Below are 21,785 nucleotides of genomic sequence, written 5' to 3' on the forward strand. Positions count from 1 at the left end.
TTTCTTTAATGCTGTGCACTTCAAGAATTATGTTGTTCAGCTCATGATACGCTTCAGTGTGCCTGTGATCTATTCGAAATAGTCACGTTGTGTTCTGTCTCCAAGCAGTAGCTTACTCGGGTAGTGTGGGTATTGCACGTGATTTAAGCCTGATATGTTTGTTTGCATACAGTTAAAGAAGTTCCTTGCCTGCCTCCCTCTGGAAGCTTCTGGAAAACTAGCTAATTTAGACAGGACAGTACAGTACAGACCACTGTAAATTCATGTCAAATACTGAATTGTTAACTTCTTGGTTTTGTTGATTGATAGGCTCCTTTCTGTCTAAAAGCGCCATTGTATAGTTGTCCTTACTATTAATTGCACAAAGAGCTTTATATGTGTATTTGTGCCAGATAATTCCTAAGAAATATCGGGGAGGTTTGTTTCAGGGGTTTTTTTGAGTGCTTGTGTGTTAAACATTTTTATGAACATGTTTTTCTGGAAGAGGGTTGGGAATACTTTCAGAACAGGCTTTTCTACCTTTCTCCTATTATCTATGTATACTTTTTTTTTAAAACTGATTTTCCTACTTCAGGTATTTTGGCTTTACAATTAATATCTCTTGATTATTTCTAAGTGTGAATGATAAAAGAAAATCGGTAGCAGATTAAGCTTTTAAAAAGAAGAATCGAGAGCCGGAGTGTTTTTCCTGTCTTTGAGAAGTGGTTGTCATGTTAGGAGGGTTTCCAGCATAGTCTTTCTCTTTATTTATACTTCTGTTTTCCCAGCAGTGCAACTCAAAGAGTGCCTGCTGCTTCCCCATCTGCTCATAGTATTAGCACTACCACTCCAGACCGAACCCGCTTTCCTCGAGGGAGTTCAAGTCGAAGCACTTTCCATGGTGAGCAGCTAAGGGAGCGGCGTAATGCCACTTACAATGGACCACCTGCCTCACCATCCCATGAAACCAGTGCTTTTGCACATGCTAGAAGAGGGACATCAACTGGCATAATAAGCAAGATAACTTCCAAGTTTGTTCGCAGGTTAGTACCTCAATTTTTAAGAGGGGGAGGAAAAAAAAAAGCCAAGTCTATAACTAGGGCCATAATTGCAAAGTCATTGAAAATTTCCAGTTCAGTTGAATTAAATGTAAATGTAGTTAGAATGCTGCTTGTTTTGTGTTCCTTACAGAATGTGCCTGGTTTTACCCTCTGTGTATATTGTAACCATTACGTTTGATCAGCTGTTCTGCTGCTTTATCTTAAAGGAGCAAGAGAACATTGCTCAAAAGGGGGTTTTGTTCTTGCTTTACAGTGAAAATAGGAAGATATTACAATTGAGTTAAATCAAATTAACTTAAACACCAAAACAGTGACTTAAAAATGAGTCATTGTTTAATGTATCTTGCTCTTTAAACTGGATGCCATTTGTTGCAGGGGCTATATTTACAATTTTATTGCTATGCTTAGAGGGAATCAGTATTTACAAATTACTTCAGGAAATTGTAAAGCCTGAATAAATGAGAAGCTTACAAGTGGGCAGAAGTCTAGATGTCTGGAAATACCAATATTTCAGTATTGTGCATCCTCTGGTATGAGGATGCACAAATCAAATTTAAGTTCAGGATTCTGAAAGAAGAAAACCCACACACCCAGAACTTGCATTCACTCCTGTGATGATGCTAACAGTAATAATGCTGTGAGGGCAGGTACTGGGAAAGCTTTTCAAATACTCTGCTTAATATCAAGTGACTGTTGACTTAGCAGTTATTATAGCTGTCCCAAAGTGGGACTTAATTTTGAGTTTACCTATTTCTAACAGTGATTTACCTAGAATTCTTAAGCCTATTTATGGTTGTGTTTTTACTGTGTTATTGTCAGTTTTACAACAAATTGTATCTTGGAAACCTCTGTTTTCTTTGCTGAATTATACTGTTATATACTGAATGCTATCATTTGTGTGTAAAAGGATAAATTCCAAGCTAGGTTAAGCTAGTAGTTGCAAATGCATAAGTAAGAAAATATCATTAGTTGTGTAAGGTGATACTACAAGGGAAAAGAAGAGAGAAAGGTAGAAATGCAGTGATGTTCCTCATAAAATTGATTTGACTTGGTCAGCTGATACACACACTGATGCACAAAGTAATACCTCCTATAATGGCTTTGAAAAAGTATGTGAATGATTTTCTTTTTTCAGAAACCTGAAGATACAGGACTATGATCCTCCATTATTGGTATCTCCAGCACTTACATAGTTGGGGGGGGAGAGCCTATTCTCTGGTTTTAAAAAGAAAAAGAAGTTACAGTGAAGTTACTCAACTGTGGTGCCAGTGTAGATTTCCAAATGAGAAGATGGTATTTTCTGTTAAATAACTAACCAATTTCAAAAGCTGGGGGTTTTTTGCATTATGCTCACTGTTATTTGCAAGGAACAGTATCTTGAATTTTTTTGAAGTCAGATCAAAGAATTAACATTTTCATCATGTCAAACTACGATATTAAAGTAGTATTGTAAATTATATATTTAGATATTTAAAACTGATATATTGTCAATTGATGTCTCTTTAAATTATATGAAAATGTTCTATAGTAAAGATAATTTCTTCCTTTGTTTTGTACTAATAAAAAATATGTTTTCCTGTAGTGAAGGCCTGGTAGGGATTTTGATTGGTTTGTTTCTGGATGGGGTGTGTTTGGTGTTTGTTGTGTTTCTCTCTTTTTTTTTTTTTAAATTTTTATTGTTTTATTTTTTTTTACTTTAGACTTGAGACTTTTAAGGGCTTAGATTACATAGACAGAGGTTTTGGGGGGTTGCTGTTCTGTTTGTGGGATCGCATTAACTGCATGCCCTTTAACTTCTGTACTGTTCAGGAAATATGGTTTAAAGCATATTTTGATTATAAGGTGTCATGAAAGACTTTGACTTTTATCTTTTGGCAAAGATAAATGCCTTTTCTGGTAAGTATACAAACCAAATGTATAATAAGAATGTTTAATCAATAGGATATTGACATATTTTGTATCAGTGGTTTATGTCAAATGATGCTTATCTATGTTAGTTACTGTGTTTTGAAGGTACTAATTGAATTAGCTAATTGAAATTGGGTGCTAGAATGTCTGTACAGCAGCACTAGGAACGTACCTAGGTGGCTTATGCAATCTGTGGATATTTTTCAAGTTGCTTTAGACCAAAAAGGCCTAATTCAAAACAATTCCTTGGTAAAATACAGCTCTAATTCAGTAAGAAGATATAAAAAGAAAAAAAACAAAAAAGATATGCTTAACCTCACGCTCACGCATCTTTAATTGCTTGAGTGTGCTTAAACGTGGGCATGTACCTAAGCGCTTTCAGGACTGAGGTCGAATGACCCAGAAGGCTGCAGAGCGGAGCCCCCCCTGGGACCACCTTGATGAACTGCTCCTCTGTGCTTGCTGGAATTACGTGTGGCCATTGCTCTGTCTGCAGTAGGTTGAGAACAATGTTAATTTTACCATTAGTTTAAAAAAAAAAAATTTAAGAATTACATGTCAGAGCTGAAAGAAGTTAAGGTTTATCATAAAGGGAAATTAAGATTACAGCTGTGAAAATTACAATTAAACAGTATTAGGCTTGACATTATACTGATTTAATTTTTTTTTGTTCAGTAGTTATTTAACATTGTTCTAGATGTAGGTTTTCTTAACTTTTATTTTTCACCTTTATCATTGAATCTCAACCTTAACTTTGTTTTGAGGGATCCAAGTGAAGGCGAAGCCAGTGGCAGAACTGACACCTCAAGGTGAGGAGCCACTATTAATACTTCGCTCCTAGGTCTTTCGCATCAAGGTTTAATTCATTTCTTAAAGATTTTTAATCAGGATGTAAAACAGAATTAGTGCTTAATAATCTGCATTTCAAAACTGGTTTTTATTTGGGGGGAGGGGGTTTTGGTGAGGTCCTTTATCCCTCATTTTTGCTTTCTTGTGAAGTATTTAATATAAAACTTTATTTAAGCATATTGCTTTGAAAAATAAAGCCCCCTTAAGAGTTAACCAGTCATTTAGGCACTTAAAGTCATGTTTTGGCTTATAAATACGTAAGGGTGTTTACTTTTGGTTTCGGTAGAAAAGGTAGTAATACTTTGTGTGTGTCTGTGCATATACATATGTATATATTAAATTTTTACTACAGCTACGTACTGTGTTCGTTACCAAAGCTGCTGTTTGCCAAAAGTAAACACCTCCGAGAAATGGATGTCACTTTGCACTGAGACACAAAACAAGTGACATTCAGGCCAAAAGGGCGGTGACTGCTAAATACTGCGCTCATAGGGCAGCTGCTGCACATAAGCCTGTAGGCGCTCTGCCAGCAATCAGCATTCCTTCATACGCTGCTCGTGTCCCAGTACACCTGCTCTCTCGCCGTGTGTCAGCATCTGGCTCCGCATTTCCAATGGGCTTTAGCACAGCGCCTAACTCTTTTATTTTTATGCTCTCTAACGAACAGGCATTGTAGTTTGCATTCTAAACCTGCCGCTTACAGAAAGCATCAACTTAGCTTTCCAAACAGAAAGCCTTTATTTAAAAAAATTTAAAATAAATCTTAAAAAAGCAGCACTTTCTTAACAGGTTACATGTTGTAGTACCCAACGCATGCTACCTACCTTAGCCCTTTTCAATTCAAAGTCTGATTAGCTGTCAAATTCTTGATGTCGAAAGGGAAAAAAGATTAATGAAATGAAGTGTGAAGTTGCTTTCAGCTCTTGCTTTCATTCTCTAGCTTCTTCTACTTTTTGTCATCCTACAGTGTCTGTTTTGGGCTAAAAGTTATTTGAGATCTTATCCCTACCATGCTCTATCCCTTCACGTCGATGTGGTTCTCTGGGGATCATGCTGGAAGTTAGATTAAAAAAAGCTCGTTTTGACTCCTCTCTGAACATAGTTCCACATAAACAGTTTGTACGCTGTCAAAATAAGAACAGCACCTTTCCCCAGCGAGGGATGGGAGTCATCAGGCATCCTAAGCACCTGGGACAAGATTGGAAATAGTTGGCTGTGGAATTGCTTTAAAATAATCAGTGCTGTTTCTCAAAATGCTTTCTACAGGGGACTAAATAATCTGTTCTGTAACAAAACATCAGAATAAGAGCATTCATTCAAAATTACATCCTTGACATTTTATCCAAATCTCATTGTATCAAGAAAAATACTTTGTGTCTCCATGTCACTGTTCTGTGAAAATGCTGCTAGCTCTATATTCAACTGGTGGACAAACAAGCTGTTTTACAACCAAATTACAGCACAAAATTCTGCTTTATCAGTTAAAATAAAGCACATTGTTGCAAGGTCTTTTTACACAGAGAGAGGTCAAAAAAACAATAAATGCAAAAGAGGGAAAGGTGGAAAAGAGGGTAGGGAATTAAGTGGAGGTCTCTGAATTGCAGGGTGGGGGTTCTTCTGTGGCTGCTTTTACAGTATGATTTACGCTTCAGGATTGTGTCCCTCAACTTCAGTTTTGTTGGTGTATGGCATGCTCCAGACCATGAAATCAGCAGAACTTCAGTCATGCTTTTACATAGATTCCACTTCCTTTGGAGCAGTATGGAGTAACGTGTGTCTGCTGCAGTTCCCATTGCACACATGTTGTCATCAGAACGTTGTAGAGCAGGGGTTTCCCAACTTGCTTTGCTCAGGTGCCACCACTGGGAGCTGCACCAGCGCCGGCAGCAGCTCCCAGCGCTGTGTCAGAGCGCGCAGGAGCGTAGGAGGCGTTCCAATAGGATCTGTCTGGTTCTTGGGATTAGTTTGCCTGTGACTTAGTGGGGCGTCAGTTGCAGTTTAGGAACCCCTGCTCTAGAACTGTATTTCTCTTCTGCCTCCTGGCTGTACTGCTTTTATTGTTGACTGTTCTGTATGTCACTTCTTCCAGGAGTGCTTCTGGGGACCCAAAAGACAGGGAGAAGGAGGATAGCAAAGATTCAAAGCCACGCTCCCTGCGCTTCACATGGAGCATGAAGACCACTAGTTCTATGGACCCAAACGATATGATGAGAGAGATTCGGAAGGTGTTAGACGCTAATAACTGTGATTACGAACAGAAGGAGAGGTTTCTGCTCTTCTGCGTGCACGGCGACGCGCGACAGGATAGCCTTGTGCAGTGGGAGATGGAGGTCTGCAAGCTGCCGCGATTGTCGCTCAATGGAGTTCGCTTTAAGAGAATATCTGGGACTTCTATCGCATTTAAGAACATTGCATCCAAGATAGCAAATGAGCTTAAGCTGTAAAGAGAACCTAAATTTTTTGGGATCAGGGAAGATTCATACACGATCTACACTTTGAATGTACTGGTTACGCCTAACGTGATTGGCCTGTGAAACTCCCCATGTAGAAATTGCCCTTATTGCAATAAGGTTATACATAGTTATTCAGAATTGTAAAGTTAAATCCAGTATGACCTATATTAAATAACTGTAGCTAAAGAAGTTATGTTCACATGTACAGGTAAGTATATAGAGCATTCTGTTCATTTTATGTTCATAGAGTTGTATAATAAAAAGATGACTGCTTAAATTCAGATCTTGTATAGTTGTCTAGATTTCTGCACAGAAATGTATGTTCGATGCTTTGAGTTGGAGAAGCCCTTCCCTATCATTTACACTTTTGGTAGTTTCTATAAGTCTTACCTCTATCATGCGTTTTTTAAAAACCTTGTGTCCCGAGTCAGATGCACAAGAGTAGTTTTCACAACTGTAGCATGACTGTTTTTAATTATTTAAAGATTGTTCATGGTTCGAACCAAAAGTCGGTGAATAATCGGCTCTTGTTCTACACGACTGTTCCTGCTCCCATCCTTGTTATTGGACAGTGTTTAGTTGAATTAAAAAAAAAAATTAAAAAAAAAGAAGCAAAACCAAACAACATGTTTACAGTGTTGGCACTTACAGTTTAAAAACTTTGTTCTGCCTTGGGCCAGCTCAGAGCTGCAGGGGAACAGAAACCAGGTGTAAGCGATGTTCTGTCTGCGAACTACAGTGATTACTCCACGGCCCGTTAACAAATGTAGCACCAAAACAGAGAACTGTAATTATTTCATTTGGATGTCATGGTATAAAATATCGCTTGTTTGCTGCCATCAGAGTACCGTAAATTCCATTTTATGGAACTATATTACTATTGGGACTGTTGAATAGCACAAGATAATCTGAAGTGTTGACCAATTGTATAAGTTAATAATACCACCTCAGGAATTAGCTTGGCTTTTGGAACGCGTGACCCGGAAGAGTGCACGCGACTCCACGTAACATTTTACAGCTAAACATACATTGTTTATAACGCTGAATCGTTGATTTATGCTTTCGTGGTTGTACAGTTTGTTCCCATGTAACCTGTTTGTGTTTAATACTTTACCAGACTTCTTGTATTTATTCCACATCATTATGCCTGTAATGTGCAGCTTTGTAATTAGGCACTTGCCTACAGAAAAGAAGAAAAAAAAAAACCCACCCTACATTTTTTTCTTCATAATTAATGATTATAAACTATGTAAAACCACTAGTACTGGTACATTTTAATACTTGTTATTTTGTACTGAATTAACCATAGAGGTTGGTTGTGCAATGTTATTTAATGTCGTAATTACTGTAATATCAACATATGGGCCCCATCTGCACACTCTTGTGAAGAATAGAAAGTTCATTAAGAAATTGTCACTTTAAAAAATAAAAAGTAAAAAAAAAAAAAAAAAAGCTGTGGTAAACTCTGTAACCCTAAGTTAGAAGGCTGTAAGTGTAGTAAATGTGCCATTCTCCAATGGCTTCTTGACCGAGATGGACTTTACATACTGTACTGTGATGTAGCTTTCCTTTGTAACAGTTATGTTCGGAAATGGACGTGTATTGTTGCCTTAGAAAAAGGGTGGTGTTTGGAAAGAAAGAACTGTAGCCCCCTTTTTTTTTTTTTTTTTTTAATCTGATGTTCATGGAAACAAAATCTGATGCAAGTCATCTTGATTCACTGGTGCACTCTATTAAAACTTACTTGAACAGTTCTCATACTAAAATCCTTGTTGTTTGCCCTTTATAAAAGCATGATACTTGCCACAGGTAGCAAACTGGTCTGGAGGCATACAGACTTCAGCTTCTCTGTGGGGTGAATTCAGGTTTAGCACTGCACTGGTCTGTGCTCCCGTGCTCTCCTCCAGGCTTACAGTACCACTGGTGGTTTAGCGCTTCTTAGAAATGGCTGTCCTGGAGCTTTTCTGGAAATTCACCAAAACCCAGCCTCGGGACGGGGGCATGTGTCTGCTCAAGTGACCCGTAAATGTCCACCAATGTTCAGTTACCCTTGAAAATACACCGCTGGAACGTAACCATGATGTTAATCCGGGACCATGTAGGAACTTGTTCACAAAACAAACCCCTCTGCCTTTTCAGAAGGTTCAGTGAAAAAAATGTAGGTCAGGCTGTGAGCCGGTGGATTGAGTGAGTACTTACGCTGGCTTCCCTGGCTGCCCGTGCCCTGTTTTCGCACGGCTCGCTTTGCCCTACATTGCTGCTGGCTTTCAGTGCTCCGTGCAACCTGAGCTGTGCTAATGCTCCCTAAGAGAGAGACAGCATTTCAGAGGGACAGAGGTTACAAATTTTACAGTTCCAGCTCCCCTGAAACGTGGTGCCCCAAAGTGCTGATGTCCTGTTTCTGTACACGGGCAGTTTGTCAATGGGGTGACTGCTAGCAGTGTGACATTGCCCCAATTTCCTCCTGAAAGATGAGCTGTGAACTACCCTATGCTCTCTGTAGCAAATCCACTGTACTCTTGAATGTGAGGGTACAGCCTGCGTGCAGAAGGTATAGCTGCACCCAGAATTTCTAAACCTCCTGTTCCTGGCAGGAGTAAGGCTGGAAGATCTAAGGAGGACGCTTTTTCAGAACTTCGGGGTTTATTGGCAAGCAGGGTGTGCTTGGGATGGAAATTGGGGAGACATTGCCTACTGAATCCTTAATGCCTGGGTTTTGCGTCCCTTGACAGCTGCTTTGTTACATACCTGTTACATATAAGTTACTCCTTGGGAAAGAGTGGGATAGGAATATCTGGATCTGAAATGCAGCTTGGCTTTCACGTGGGAGACATCTTATCAGCACTGCTTTAACTGGAGGATTCCTTGGGATGGTTTTAAATGCCACGTCACATCCTGCACCTCCAGGAAGGGGTAGGGGTGTCTCGGGTCTGCGGAGGGCTTACGTGTTCCACCGCAATTTCTTGGCAGCATTTCTAGGGGGTGTTTGGAATGGGCAAGGGGTGAGGGGTTAGACCACCACATGCCTTTCTGCTGGTTGGTGTGGGGTTGGTTTGCTTTATTTCTTCAGGTTAATACAGACCCTTCTAAACCAAGCAGGCCCCTTTCCATGCAGCCCACTTTAAAACACTAACACGTGTGCATACAGTCACTGAAAGGGCTATACGCATTCACTTCCGCTTCTGCGGATCGAAAGGAATACATGAGAACCACACGGCAGCATTGTTACAGCAACCCTAAGATTCCATGAGACTCCTGATACCCAGCATCACACATGTGAGGGGTACCTTGGACATCATCTTGGAATGTGTTGTGGTTGCCTTGGCACCACGCAGTTGGATATGGCAGCTCTCAGCTGAGGTTTTGATGGCTGAACTGTGGACAATGAACCACATATGAGGCACAAATTGGTCCGTGGGGAAAGGCTCCACACAGGTCTTTCACAATCTTGGCACTTCTTGTTTAAGGACAAAGTATACATTCAGTAATGGTTCTATAAATAGAAACCCTAGGCATAAGCACCTTTCAGAGTCCCAGAATAATATTTAAAGTGCTTTTTTTTCTTTAAAATTTTTCAAGGTAGCTGGAGGCTAAGAAAAAGAAAGATGCTATTCAATAGCTGCTTACTGATTATTGGTATTTTATTTCTTGACGCTTGTATTTAATCAGCACAGAGCAATTACTTCATCCCTCAAACTATCTAAGCAGCACATTAAAATCTACACCCATGTAGCAGAGCATGCAAAACTTAACTCACATACCTTGCTGCTTCAGGCTCCCTACCTTGTGATTACCGTTGGAAGCAGGTCCTTGGGACAGGAGCCATGGTGCTGCTCTGTCTCTGAAGCAGTTAGGACATACCGGCACCTCCAGGATGTGGGCAAGATCCACAACCGGGCTGCGGGAGGTGGGGAAAAGACCTGGACGGCTCGGAAACGGGTCCTGCAGGCTCCTTGCACATGGCCTGTGGTACCTGTCTGCCTGGGACTCAGAGCATGAAATCCTGCCCCGGGTTTAACTCTCCACCTCGGGAGGTTTAAATTAAAAACCTGATGACAGTAACAGGCATGGTGACACTTTCCATAGAAAATAGGGGACAGGATGGAGTGCTTCTCCCGTAGTGACAGACCTGAGACTTGGCTCACATCTTCCACACTTCAGAGGACCAGCCAAGCTGTCGCTTACACCTTCAGCTGGAGCTGTGACACCAGTGAGACACCACCCTTGGGGCAGCCAACTGTGCTGTGTGCAGGATTTACTTGCTGAACAATAAGGGCATATCTCAGGGAGATGCAGGTTCAAGGCTTTGTTCCCTGGCAAGAAAAATCCACAGTAAAGGACAAGTCTGCCCCTTTATTGCATCTGCTCATCCTAAGTATCTGCACGTGTATAAACACCAACCAGTTTAAAAGATGATACTCTGCTTTTCCTGACCCACCTCAGCTATGCGAGCACGGCTTAGGAAGCGTGGCTGTGGAACTGTAGCCCACCCAGCTGCACAGATGCACGTCTCCTGGCCTCCCCTGCACCTGGGCAACAGCTCTGCCTTTACATGGAAGTACTTTCCCCTTGGCACGGGGTAGTGGAACCGTGCCCTGTATGCTGGAGATGCTCCTCACCCGAGGCTGCCGGTAGGAATACCTTTAATAGAACAATTACCGGGAAGTTTGGGGTTTGTTGGGGGGTTTTTTTCGGATGAGAAAATCTCCCAATCCCGCTGCCGCCGTGGGGCGGTGGGTGCGATGCCGGAGAAGGAGCCGTTCACCAGTGGGCGCAGCATGGGAGCCCGAAGCAACTCGGGTGTCGCGCAGGGGCTGTGTCCCCCTGTCCCACCGATGGCGACAGGCTGGGCTTCCCCGCTTCTGGGCTGCGGGGAGGGGCGAGTCCCGAGCTTTCCCCAGCAACTCCTCATTCGCCCAGCAAGGCGAGACGCGGTTTTCCTGCACTAGAGCCGCGGCGGGTCCAGGTCCACCGGGGCCGCTGCCCGACGCCACGGTTCCACCAACCCCGGCCCTGCTATTCCCGACCGACTCCCACCGGCACAACCCGCCTGGCGGCGGGGACCGGAGCGCCTCTTCCCGCAGCCGTCCCGCCCCGGGGAGGGGGCAGCGGCCGCCTCCGGCCACACCTGTGGAGCAGCGGCTGCGAAGGAGGAAGGGCCCGAAGCTCCGCGCAGACGGGCCGGCGCCCGGCAGCACCATGACGGTGGGCGCTCGGATGGGCATCAAGGCGAGGGGCAGGTACTCCCGCCGCGGGCCCAGCGACGACCGGGTGTCCATCCTGCCGGGCGAGGAGGAGGCAGAGGAAGCGGCAGCCGCGGACAGCGCAGGGGCCCCGCGGCCGGCGGCGCGGGGAGAAGAGGAGGAGGGCGCAGCCGGGAAGAAGGTGCGCTTCGCCCTCCTGCCCGACTCCTACGAACCGCTGCGCCCGCCGCCGACCAGCAAGAAGCGGCCCTATGGGAAGCGGCTGAAGAAGTACGGCAAGGTGAGTGAGGGCAGACCGCTCCCGCACTGGCCGCGCACGCCGCTGCTCGGGGCAGCCGATGCGGGGACGGGGAGGGCGGCCGGGTGGGCAGCGGGCTCCGGGCAGCGAGTTTCCGAGGGGGCTCTGTGAATGCCCCCCCTTCCCCCTGGTCCTTCGAGCGTTTCAGGCGCCAGTGCTGTGCTTGCGTGGCGAGGTCAGCCCCGCTGCCTTGCGCTCGCCCTTGCCGGGGAAGAAGCCGGTCCTCCGGGATCTCTCGCCTGGATCGAAGAGTAGAAACTGCGGCGGTCCGGAGTGACAATGGTGCTGAGCCGAGCCATGTGACGGGTTGCTTGGCCTCTCTTTGTTCTGTGCTCCCCTCCGCGTCACCGTTTCGACAGCATTCCTTAAAACTTCCAGTTCACTGGCCTGCCTTTTTCTTTCTCCTGCTGAAGTGACCAAAGGAAAGGGCAATAACATCATCATTCCCCCGGGCCGCTCGTTTGCCGCTTCATAGAGTTCCCCTGGAAAGTCACTGGTATGAGTTAAAATGAACAGCGACGTGTTCTTCACTGCGGAACCGCTGTTGTGGATCAAAATCCTTGTTTTGCTTTCCTGTGTGGGAAGTCACGAGTCCTGCTGCCTGGTGGTTTATTTGGCTCCTTCGGTTTGGTTTGGGCTTGGTTAGATTCCCCACAGGGCCAGAGGTTTCCTTTAATGACAGAAGTGCCACTGGGAAGAATGTGACTGTTTTCCTGTGGGTCATGTGGCCTCAGTGCAGCTGGGGCACGTCTTGGGTGTTTGTTGCAAAAACCAGTTTCAGTGTTAGCAGGGAAATCCTGCCCACTGTTGGGAATCTTTTCCCACTAGAGCGGTTACAAGTGTCAGTACAAGACCTGAGTTCCTGCTGCATTCCATGGAAAATGATGGCTTTGGTAACGATGCGCCTGCTACAGGACATGCCACTTAGCTGGGCAAAGTCCCAGATGGCGGCACAGCCAGGAGCTGCCTCACAAATACTCCTGCTTCATAAGGAGGTTAATGCGCCACTTCTTCACAACAGAATTGATGCTTCAGGTTTCTGGTGCTGGGACTTCTAAACACGTGTAGTACGAAGCCGGCTGGAGTCCAAAGAGCTTCCAGCACAGGCTGGGTTCATACAGAGTGGCCCTGTGAGCATGGCTGCCTCCACAGTTCATGCGTGTGCCGATGCACTGTTGGCATGAAGGCACTTTCATGCTACTGTTTCAAGCGTGAGGCAGCTCTTGAACACCCCTACCCCCTTCTATGTTGGTCAGACAGCATCCCTATGGGTAAGGGTTTCTGGGTTAGCTTTGGCAGTAAAGAGCAACTCGCTAGGAAATCGTTGGTGAGGTGCAGGGTAGGTAGGTTGTTTACGATGCAGGTAGGAGGAAAGAAGTCGCCAGTGCGACGTAGTAGGACAGGGGCAGACGTGGGAGGCCAAGGCCTGTGTCTCCTCCTCTGGGCTTGAGCTTTATATTTTGCCATCCTCACTCCCTTCAAGTAAGTTTTCATAGGAGTAAATACAGCAAAATTCAGCTGTATAGCAGCACCATGGTAGATGAATGTTTTTCATGTGTCAGTGCCACTGTAATCCAACTTCAAGAAATCCTAGGAATATCATAGATATTGTCTGGATTTCAGCAATTTAAAAGTATATCCTCTGTTTCAGTGTTTTCCATATTTACAAGAGATGATATTGATCTAGTCCCAAGCAGCCATAAAGTGTTACTGGCAGTTCATTCTGATATTCCTCCCAAACTGACCACGTTAACGTTAATTCCTCACCCATGACTGGCCAGATGAGCATAAACTAGCAAGAGTGGAATTAAAATTAGATTAAGGATTTTAGTTTAAATTATCTGTAGCAAGTGATCTCCGATGCAGTACACTGATGAGTTCTTAAATGTTTACAGATGTGAAAGTGGGTCAGAGCAGGTTTATTTCAACCAAAAAAATCTTGTTTTGACAAAAAGCAATGAAATTTCCATAAAGTATTCTCAGTGATTTATTGCTGCCTTGTTCAGCCCCAGTTTTAACAGCTTATGTGCTTTTAAGAGTCACTACCATACTTAGAACATGAACAACATGTACATCTACGGACTAGGTGTGAATTTATACTAATTTTATTCTTGAATAGAAGCCCACACAAAAGCCTGGCTTCCTGTGGAGCCAGCATCCGTTTGGTTTAACTATGCTCGGTGGGTGTGTATTTCTTCTATAAAAATAGATGGTAGAATGTTGTTCCATGCTCAAGCCATCCTTAAGCTGTGGGAGAAGTTCATTCTATGGGACGGTGACATTGGCTGTAGGCATGATTTTATGAGAAGGAGTTTTCTTATCAACATTCCTTCCTTTTTTATTTTTTTCCTTTCTTTTTCTTTTTGGTTCTAATCCTCTTCTTCCATCTCTCTCTCGGCAGAATGTCGGCAAAGCTCTGCAGAAGGGATGTCGCTACTTGGTGGTCGGCCTGCAAGGATTAGCAAATGCCTATTCTGCTCCCTTTGGAGTGGCAGCCCACGTCGCGTCCTTCGTCCGCTAGCGCAGCTCCACGCACCATGCCGGGGAGGATGTGACGCCAACGCTGCTTTCCCAGGATTAAACCTGAGACCCACATCTGAGAAGCCTGGAGCATCTCCACCATCACCTTCCCTGGACTGAGTGCTCTTCTCTTCTGCAGAAGCTTTCGTCGCTTTGTAAAATCGGATCGGGTCAAAGAAACGCAAGGATGAGGAGATAATCTTCCACTGATTGAGCTGACGCTTGTTCTCAGGCATGAGTCGGGTTGTTAGAGTGCTCTGCTATGTATGCAAGGACGGATGGAAATGCAAGTAGGTGAGGGAGAGAGAAATGAAGGAGCAGAGGATGGGTGGGAGCAGCTGGGAGTGTGGAGATGTAAGTGTGGCTGCTGAGAGGAATTGTCAAAGCAGTGGATGAAACAGATAACAAGGGATCAGGAAAAGATAAGTCTTTGGCTTTCTGATGTCTTTTGTTCCCTGAGAGGGTTAAGGTTGTGAGCATGCTTTAAAATGTGCTTGGATATAAATGGACTGTGGTCTGAGATGTAGAGAGCTTTGCTGCTTCACAGTTGTTGGTTTCAAACACTGGAAAGAGACTTATGTAAAAATTCAGAAAGGAAATGAGGTGTGTTTGTCTTCTGATTTTGGGGCATTAAAGGTTTGCTGTGATTAATAGTTTAAACTTTTCCTCTACTGATGTCAAACCTGCATACGTTATTTTTCTATACTGAGAAGGGAGTTTCTACCTGACATCCCTGATTCTAGAAGGTGGGGCTGTAAGAACACCCAATTCTGTGGTGTCACCAGCAAACAAAATGGATTGCCAGCTGCATCTGGGAAAAAATACAGACAGCATCTAGTATAGGAACCTATGACCGTTTTGTGTAAGAATGGGGCCAGATAACCTGCCAGCTCCGTCTTCATCGCTGTAGGTGGAAGTAGTATCTCAAGAATGTCAGCTTTGGGTGGCTCAACTCAGCTTTGGGTAGCTCAGGTGAGCTCTGTGGATAGAGCAGCTCCAGAGATGTGACTCCTGTATTGATGGCACAAGGACAAGGGGGTTTATGGCCCTTCAGAATTCTGTCGGGTTTGGTTCGGGTTTTTTTCTTTCAGTCTTTTATGGTAGCAGTAAAGGATTTCCCTGCTGGCACTTATCTGGCACAAATAATATTTGTATTATAGATATTTCCAGTTTTAATAATGTTTTTGTAATCAAGGAGTTGATTTACCTGGAAACCTGTTTGTTTGTAGAGTTTTTTGACTTTTTTGAGTGAAGGGCTTGTATGTCTTAGCAAGCCACATTGCATTTCTTTAAATGTAGCAAATGAAACACAGATGGATTTAAAAAAAAAAAATCATGCTCTTTTCTACCTGGACTGTAAATAAAATCAGTGTGATCAGTGTCTTGTGTTTACTTACACACATAAGTGAGTGCAGAGAGGAGGCGTTTCTCAGCAGCAGCCCCAGCAGCGAGGGGAAGCCGCAGTATAAACTTCCCTGTGTTGTTCTGGCTGTGGCCTCAGCCCCCTCCGAGAAGGACACGGTTGTGGCCCCGCTGTGTAGAAATGCCTCAGGAAATGCCAGGCGTGGAGGTGAGGCCAGGGAGGATCTGAGGCTGTAGGAGCTGGGGTAGGAGTAGCCACAAAGGGCTCTTACTCATTGATTTCAAGCCTTCAGCTGTTTCTCTTGAGCTTCCCTGTGGGGACATGCTGTCTGTCTGTTCTGCACTGCCAGCCTGCCAGAGGCTATCATCAACTGCCACATCTTTTGCAGCACCAGCAGAGCTGTCCTAAAGCCCACAGACCACACCAGCCTGCATATTTAGGGATTAACTTCAAATTTTGCTCCATGCCATATTTTATGTTATGAGTCATTATTTATTTATTTAATTTCTAAAGCGATGCAAGGGGGGGATTTGTGTCCCCCTTTTTCTGTGTGAAATGAGTCTCCCATCTATTTTTCTGTGTGTTTTCTGAATACCAAGGCTGCTCTCTCATTGCAAAACCCAGGGTCTGGCCCATTCAGTGCAAGGACTTCCAACAAAGGTAAACATGAACTTTATCTTGTGGAGCCACTCAGCACAGTGGTTACCGCAAACTTTTGCCTGCTGACCTATGGTCTCTGCTCTCCTGGTACAACTCTGAGGGAATAACCTGGGTGTCATCCATAGAGAACTGGAATGGTATGTAAATCCTCTTTCTGCGTGAGCCTGAGAAGTGAAAGGCTTGATGCACGCCAGAGAGTCAGGTTCTGTTGAACAGAGTTTCTAAAGTAGATCCTAAAAGAAGAAAGAAGAAAGTAATTGAGTAAGCTACACTCTTGCTATGAACCCGCTGGTGATTCATGCCAGGCTATTTTCCTTCTTCAATGAACTGATGGTTCTCAAGCGCTACTTAGTGCTACTCATCAGTATTCCTTGAGCAGTAATTGACCACTCAGCTGGTAGAGCGAATTTGTAAGGCCAAGCCTTGGCCTGAGGGTTTGCTGCTCTCTTCTCCAGCCCAGCTGATGCAGCAGCATCTGGAGAATCTGAATCTGGGGGTATGAGGTTCATTTTTCAGGAGGGTGGATGGCAGAGGGCTATAGTTCCTGTCAATCATAGCAGCATCCCTGCTGTGCCAGGTCTGGCTTAACTAAGATGCAGACGGCTGGGATAGGGCACATCCTGCAGCACTGATGCTAAACGTTGTCTCAGTGATGTGAGAGACAGAAGGAAATATTCCCTCTCTCTCTTGGTGTCGGGCAACAGGACATACCACTCAGCCAACAAGAAGAGGCAACCTTCATCTGAAGCAGAGCCATTGTGCTGGAAGCCTGCAAGTGACTTGGGAGGTGAGCGAAGATGTCGGTGATAGTGAGGAGGCTGGACTCTCTGGTGCAGCCTTGACAGCGTGCCAGACCAGGAGGGCAGTTCAGCATAAACTCTCAGCTTCTGCACCAGCTTTATGTGCTCTTGGTGAGGAGCCACCCCAGCAGGGAGAAGTTTCTACCCGTGGGTGCAGACAGGCTCCTTTATTACAATGGGTTTGTCTGCAGCTTGCTTTCAGGTTCCTTTTAGGAATAAAAAGGATATTAGACCTTCTTGTAGACAGAAGTGGGATGTGGTGGATATTGGGGCTGGATAAAATGCATTCTTCCCTTCAGGCACTTGATTGACGCCTCTACCCATTGCTTCACCATGCAGGTTTTCTGTGTCAGTGGGGTGGGACTGTGCTATCTTGTTCCCTTCAGATTTATACCCACCTTTTACCACCTTTTATAACAAATGGCAAGATAAATAGGTTTGGGAAGATGAATACATGCAAAAGCAGCAAGAAGCAGTCAGCTCGACTGAACTTCTCTCAGAATGAACTCCACTCACCTGGCAGCCTGGCAAGTCACTTCCACATTAAAATGCCTGGCTGTTCCTTGTGCCTGTGCAGTGAGTCATGGAGCAGAATAAAGCTTATTTCTGCTGTTTTTGCCAGATCATTTAATGACTTACTGTAAGCTCTGAGGAAATGGAAGAGGACTCCCAGCTATTGTCCTTTGTCCTGCAACATTAGCAGCAAGGAAGTGCTCTGGCACAGCTTGCTTTTGAAGTGGTGTAACTGAGGAGAGCCATACCACACCAGGCACTTCGGTGCTCCCAGGGCTCTGCCAGTCCCAAGCCAAGTTTCACTTCAGGAAGGAATGATCCTTCAGCCCCTCTGCCTGTCTGTAAGACTGGGAAGGGGGCAGGTTTTGTCTTGGAATGCTGTAAAACCAGTCATCTCTTTTTATGTATGCTGAGCCCCTTGTGAGACGAAACTAGTCCTAAAATCACAGAATCCTACAATCACAGAATCTCCTGAGTTGGAAGGGGCCCATAAGGATAATCAAGTCCAACTCCTGGCTCCACACAGGGCCAGCCAGGTCCAAGCATGTGACTGAGTGCATTGTCCAGAGGTTTCTTGAACTCCGTCAAGCTCGGTGCTGTGACTCAGTGCTCCCTGGGGAGCCTGTTTCTGTGCCCAACACCCCTCTCAATCTGTACCAAGTCACTGCAGTTACCTGTACACAGCCTGCCATGGAAATGTTTTTTCTTCAAGGAGCAGTAGAGTGCCTAAACAGCTTGTAGATTAATGGAGAAGTAATGGAAGCAAATTCTCACCTTCCTTCTCTTTGTAGGAAGGAGCTGTCAGGCTGCTAGGCCTATTTCGGGGTGAAGTCCAGCCTGAGCTCCTTCCTGAATCCTGCGTCACCTGTGAGGAGAGGCTCAGGGCTCTGCGCTCCTCTAGCTGGAGGAGGGAAGAAGAGGTAGGAAGGACTTGACAGCAGTTCTTCATTACCTAAGAAGGCGTTGCCAACAAGATAGTCAGGCTCTTGACTGAAGTCCATAGCCAGACAGCAAGGGGCAATGATCACAAATTGAAACTGGGGAGTTTCCAGCCAGATCTAAAGGGAGAAAGAAATTGCTAATATGATAATTTGAGCACGAGAAGAGGTTGTCTTAGGAGGCTAGGGAACCTCTGACCCTGGAGGCTTCTGAAGCATGACTATATGAAGTGCAGAGCCACTGGCTCTGAATTCAGTGTCGAGCCTGCTGTGAGCAGGCTGGAGGAGAGACCTGGGGGCCTTCCAGCCTGGGTGAGTCTCTGAGGCCATGCGTGGGATCCTGCCATCACACGCACAGTTACCTTTACTTGCTCCATGGAGATGTAAAAGACAGATATCCTCAGCCTTCCTAAAAGCACAGGCGCTAAGAATAAAGCTTTGCATCTGTCGACAAGGAGTGACTGGCAAAGATCGCATGCCAGCTGCCTGAAGGGACGTTTGGCCTCCAGCAAACCTTGCAGTGCCTTCCACGATGCGTGCTGAAAAGCACTTGGCCTTTAGTGCCATCTCCTGGGAAAAAGTCCGATTTCCAGCCCTCTCAGCTTGCCTCATCGTTCTGTCTCCCCTCCGGCAGGGATTTCCTGCCCCCCACCCTCCCAGGCTGGACTCCTGGTTTGTCCAGACCCATCTTCAGAAGTTTGGTTCCCAGCAGTGTAACGTGTGTCTCTCTACACCAGTGTTTCCTACCCAGCTGAATCCTGGGCCTCCTGTTTACAACTGTTTCCAATGTAAAGCCATAGGAATGTTGTGTTGTTTTTCAGGGAGGGGAGGGGTTTCCGTCAACAGCTAAAAATGTATTGCAGTGCCCTGAGGTTCTTGCTGTGCCTTAAAAACGTCCACTAATTATGCTTCACTGGAGGACAGCGGATGAGCCATAGACACTTCGTGATTCTGAATCTTACCCTCCGCTGGAGAGATCCCAGCTGCTGAAGATAGGACGTGTAATTTTAAACACAGGGGGAATGGAGGATGGCAGACTGGCATGAAGCCCCACAAGAAGTGCCTTGGACCTCACCTCCAGCACGCTGTCTGTACTCATCTCCTGATGCTTTCTGTATTCCCCTACTTCTGCTACCCATGAAGCTCTGTCCCTTCCTGGGATGCTAAGTTAGCGTCAGATTGCTTTTTCAGCTGTGCCTGAATTAGGGTGGGGACCTTCCTGTCCTCGGTGAATCCCATCCTCCCCTGTGATGCCTGCTAAACCATAGCTCCAGAAGCGCATTAGTCCTGCAGCAGCATAAATGCACTGCTCCCCAGTAAAGCCCCTCTTCAGTCCTTACCTGCTCTCCCAGACAGCATGCAGCTCTAACCCGACCCTTCCAATTCCTGCAGCTTCCTCACCGGTAAGATATTCCCCTGGAGAACCACATTTGCAGAAAACGTGGAGAACTTGCCTGCATTAGTTATTACTCTGCCCCTCCGCTCTGTTCTGTTCTGGTGAGACCCGAACCTGGAGCACTGCAGCTCTGGGGTCCTCAGTACAGGAAAGACATAGAGCTGTTGGAGTGAGTCCAGAGGCAGCCACAAAGACAATCAGAGGGCTGGAGCACCTCTCCTATGAAGACAGGCTGAGAGAGTTGGGCTTGTTCAGCCTGGAGAAGAGAAGGCTCCAGGGAGACCTAATTACAGCTGACCAATACTTAAATGAAAGTGGGAGAGGGGTTGTTCATTAGGGAGTGATAGAACAAGGGGTAATGGCTTCAAGCTGAAGTAGGGTAGGTTTAGATTAGACATTAAAAGTGTTCAAGGCCAGGTTGGATGGGGCTTTGGGCAACTTGATCTAGTGGAAGGTGCCCCTGCCCATGGCAGGAGGTTGGAACTAGATGATCTTTGAGGTCCCTTCCAACCCAAAGCATTCTGTGAATCTACGATTCTACGATTAGTTAATACTGGGTCAAATATTTGCTTGGAATGACTGTTTCTGTAGTGTCCTGGTGCATTTCGAGAGACTGAAGTTTGATGTTTGGTTGGAGGAAAAAGACGATTTTCAGTTCATCTTCCTATATGACTGGACAGTGAACGAAGTAGCCTACCAACCTGCCTGGCTGTTATGGATTTATGATTCTCTGCCTAGGAAAAGCTTCACAGAAAAAGATCCCTTTATCTGATTGCTCCAGTAAAAAGCCATCTATCATTAATGGCTCTATTTTTAATTCTATCATCACCAACTATTTGCATGAGATTTTTCCCTACATTAATTTCACTAAGCCCATTTCTAGTGCATGATTTCCTTGAAGACTGTAAGAGTAAAGAGCAGTGCTTTTGTACTCCTTTCTGTGAAGGAATCTTTTGAATTTATTGTTTATTCTAAGTTTGGAAGGAGGGTATCATGTCTGTATGTGTGTGTAATATACTGTTTACCATATCTTGCTGAAATCAGCATGGGATGACTGCATACTCAGCCGTGTTATCCTCTCACCCCTTTCTTTTGCTGAATTATCAGAGTCACTGAAAAAATAACTGGCACTTTTCTGGTGTGGGCATTTAACACTATTCCTTCACTGAGACCAGCCCAGCCTACATTTAACTCCATCCTAACACCCTGTCACCTAATCTAGACCAGCGTTTTGCTGTCTTTGTTATCTGGTTAGGGTTGGTTGGTTGGTTGGTTGGTTGGGGGGTTTTTTTGTAATGTCCATCCAAACTGCTGCCTTGGTGCAGTTTTTTATGCCTGTCCAAACTACAGTACTGTGCACGTGACTGAAGGCCTACAAGATCCCCAGACAGTTGTCACTTTTTTTTTCCAATGGAAACGAGCATAATTCCTCAAACTTTTCCTTATCATTCATCTTTCTCAGATCTCTGATTGAGCTGTTGCTCTAAGACAGTGTTTAGATTTTCTCCACATTTTTTCTACATTATCTCCATAATTATTCTAGAAACAAATTTAGACATTGTCTTAGAGCAATGGCTCAATTGTCCACAGCATTTGAGACCAGGTATGTCATTACTTTCCCCTTAAAACACATTCCATAGGAAAATTTGTCATGTGGATGCTTCTCAGCTAATACCATCCTTTTTCAGGATAAACCAGCATCACCCATGTCCACAACCGAAAGAGCCTAGCCCCAGTTTGCCATGGGATTGACTCTGCAAATCCTCTACCTGATCAGACACATTTTACTCAAATTCAGCCTGCAGTAAGGCTCTGGTGTGGAAAATTTCAGCACAACTGCCCT

At 44.9% G+C, this 21,785-nt stretch overlaps 2 protein-coding genes across 7 annotated transcripts in view; both read left to right on the forward strand.

Annotated features, from left to right (window-relative positions):
• Window positions 1-7,998, forward strand: part of MARK1 (microtubule affinity regulating kinase 1) — a 58,165-nt gene extending 50,167 nt beyond the window's left edge. For 2 of the 6 annotated variants that reach the window (XM_084262235.1, XM_084262236.1), the window contains exons 16-18: window positions 768-1,022; window positions 3,713-3,757; window positions 5,887-7,998. In XM_084262235.1, coding sequence (XP_084118361.1) covers window positions 768-1,022; window positions 3,713-3,757; window positions 5,887-6,241 — 655 coding nt within the window. In that variant the 3' untranslated portion in view covers window positions 6,242-7,998. The remainder of the gene's footprint in view (window positions 1-767; window positions 1,023-3,712; window positions 3,758-5,886) is intronic. The other 4 variants (XM_084262237.1, XM_084262238.1, XM_084262239.1 and 1 more) reach the window with 2 other exon arrangements.
• Window positions 7,999-11,360: 3,362 nt separating this feature from the next.
• Window positions 11,361-15,653, forward strand: LOC311189959 (required for drug-induced death protein 1). The gene is made up of 2 exons (XM_084261775.1): window positions 11,361-11,734; window positions 14,154-15,653. Exons 1-2 carry the CDS (start codon window positions 11,450-11,452, stop codon window positions 14,271-14,273), a joined length of 405 nt encoding a protein of 134 aa, XP_084117901.1. The 5' UTR covers window positions 11,361-11,449; the 3' UTR covers window positions 14,274-15,653.
• The last annotated feature ends 6,132 nt before the right edge of the window (window positions 15,654-21,785 follow it).

This window comes from Gallinula chloropus (genome assembly GCF_964237585.1).
Source record: "Gallinula chloropus genome assembly, chromosome: 3".
NCBI lineage: Eukaryota > Metazoa > Chordata > Aves > Gruiformes > Rallidae > Gallinula > Gallinula chloropus.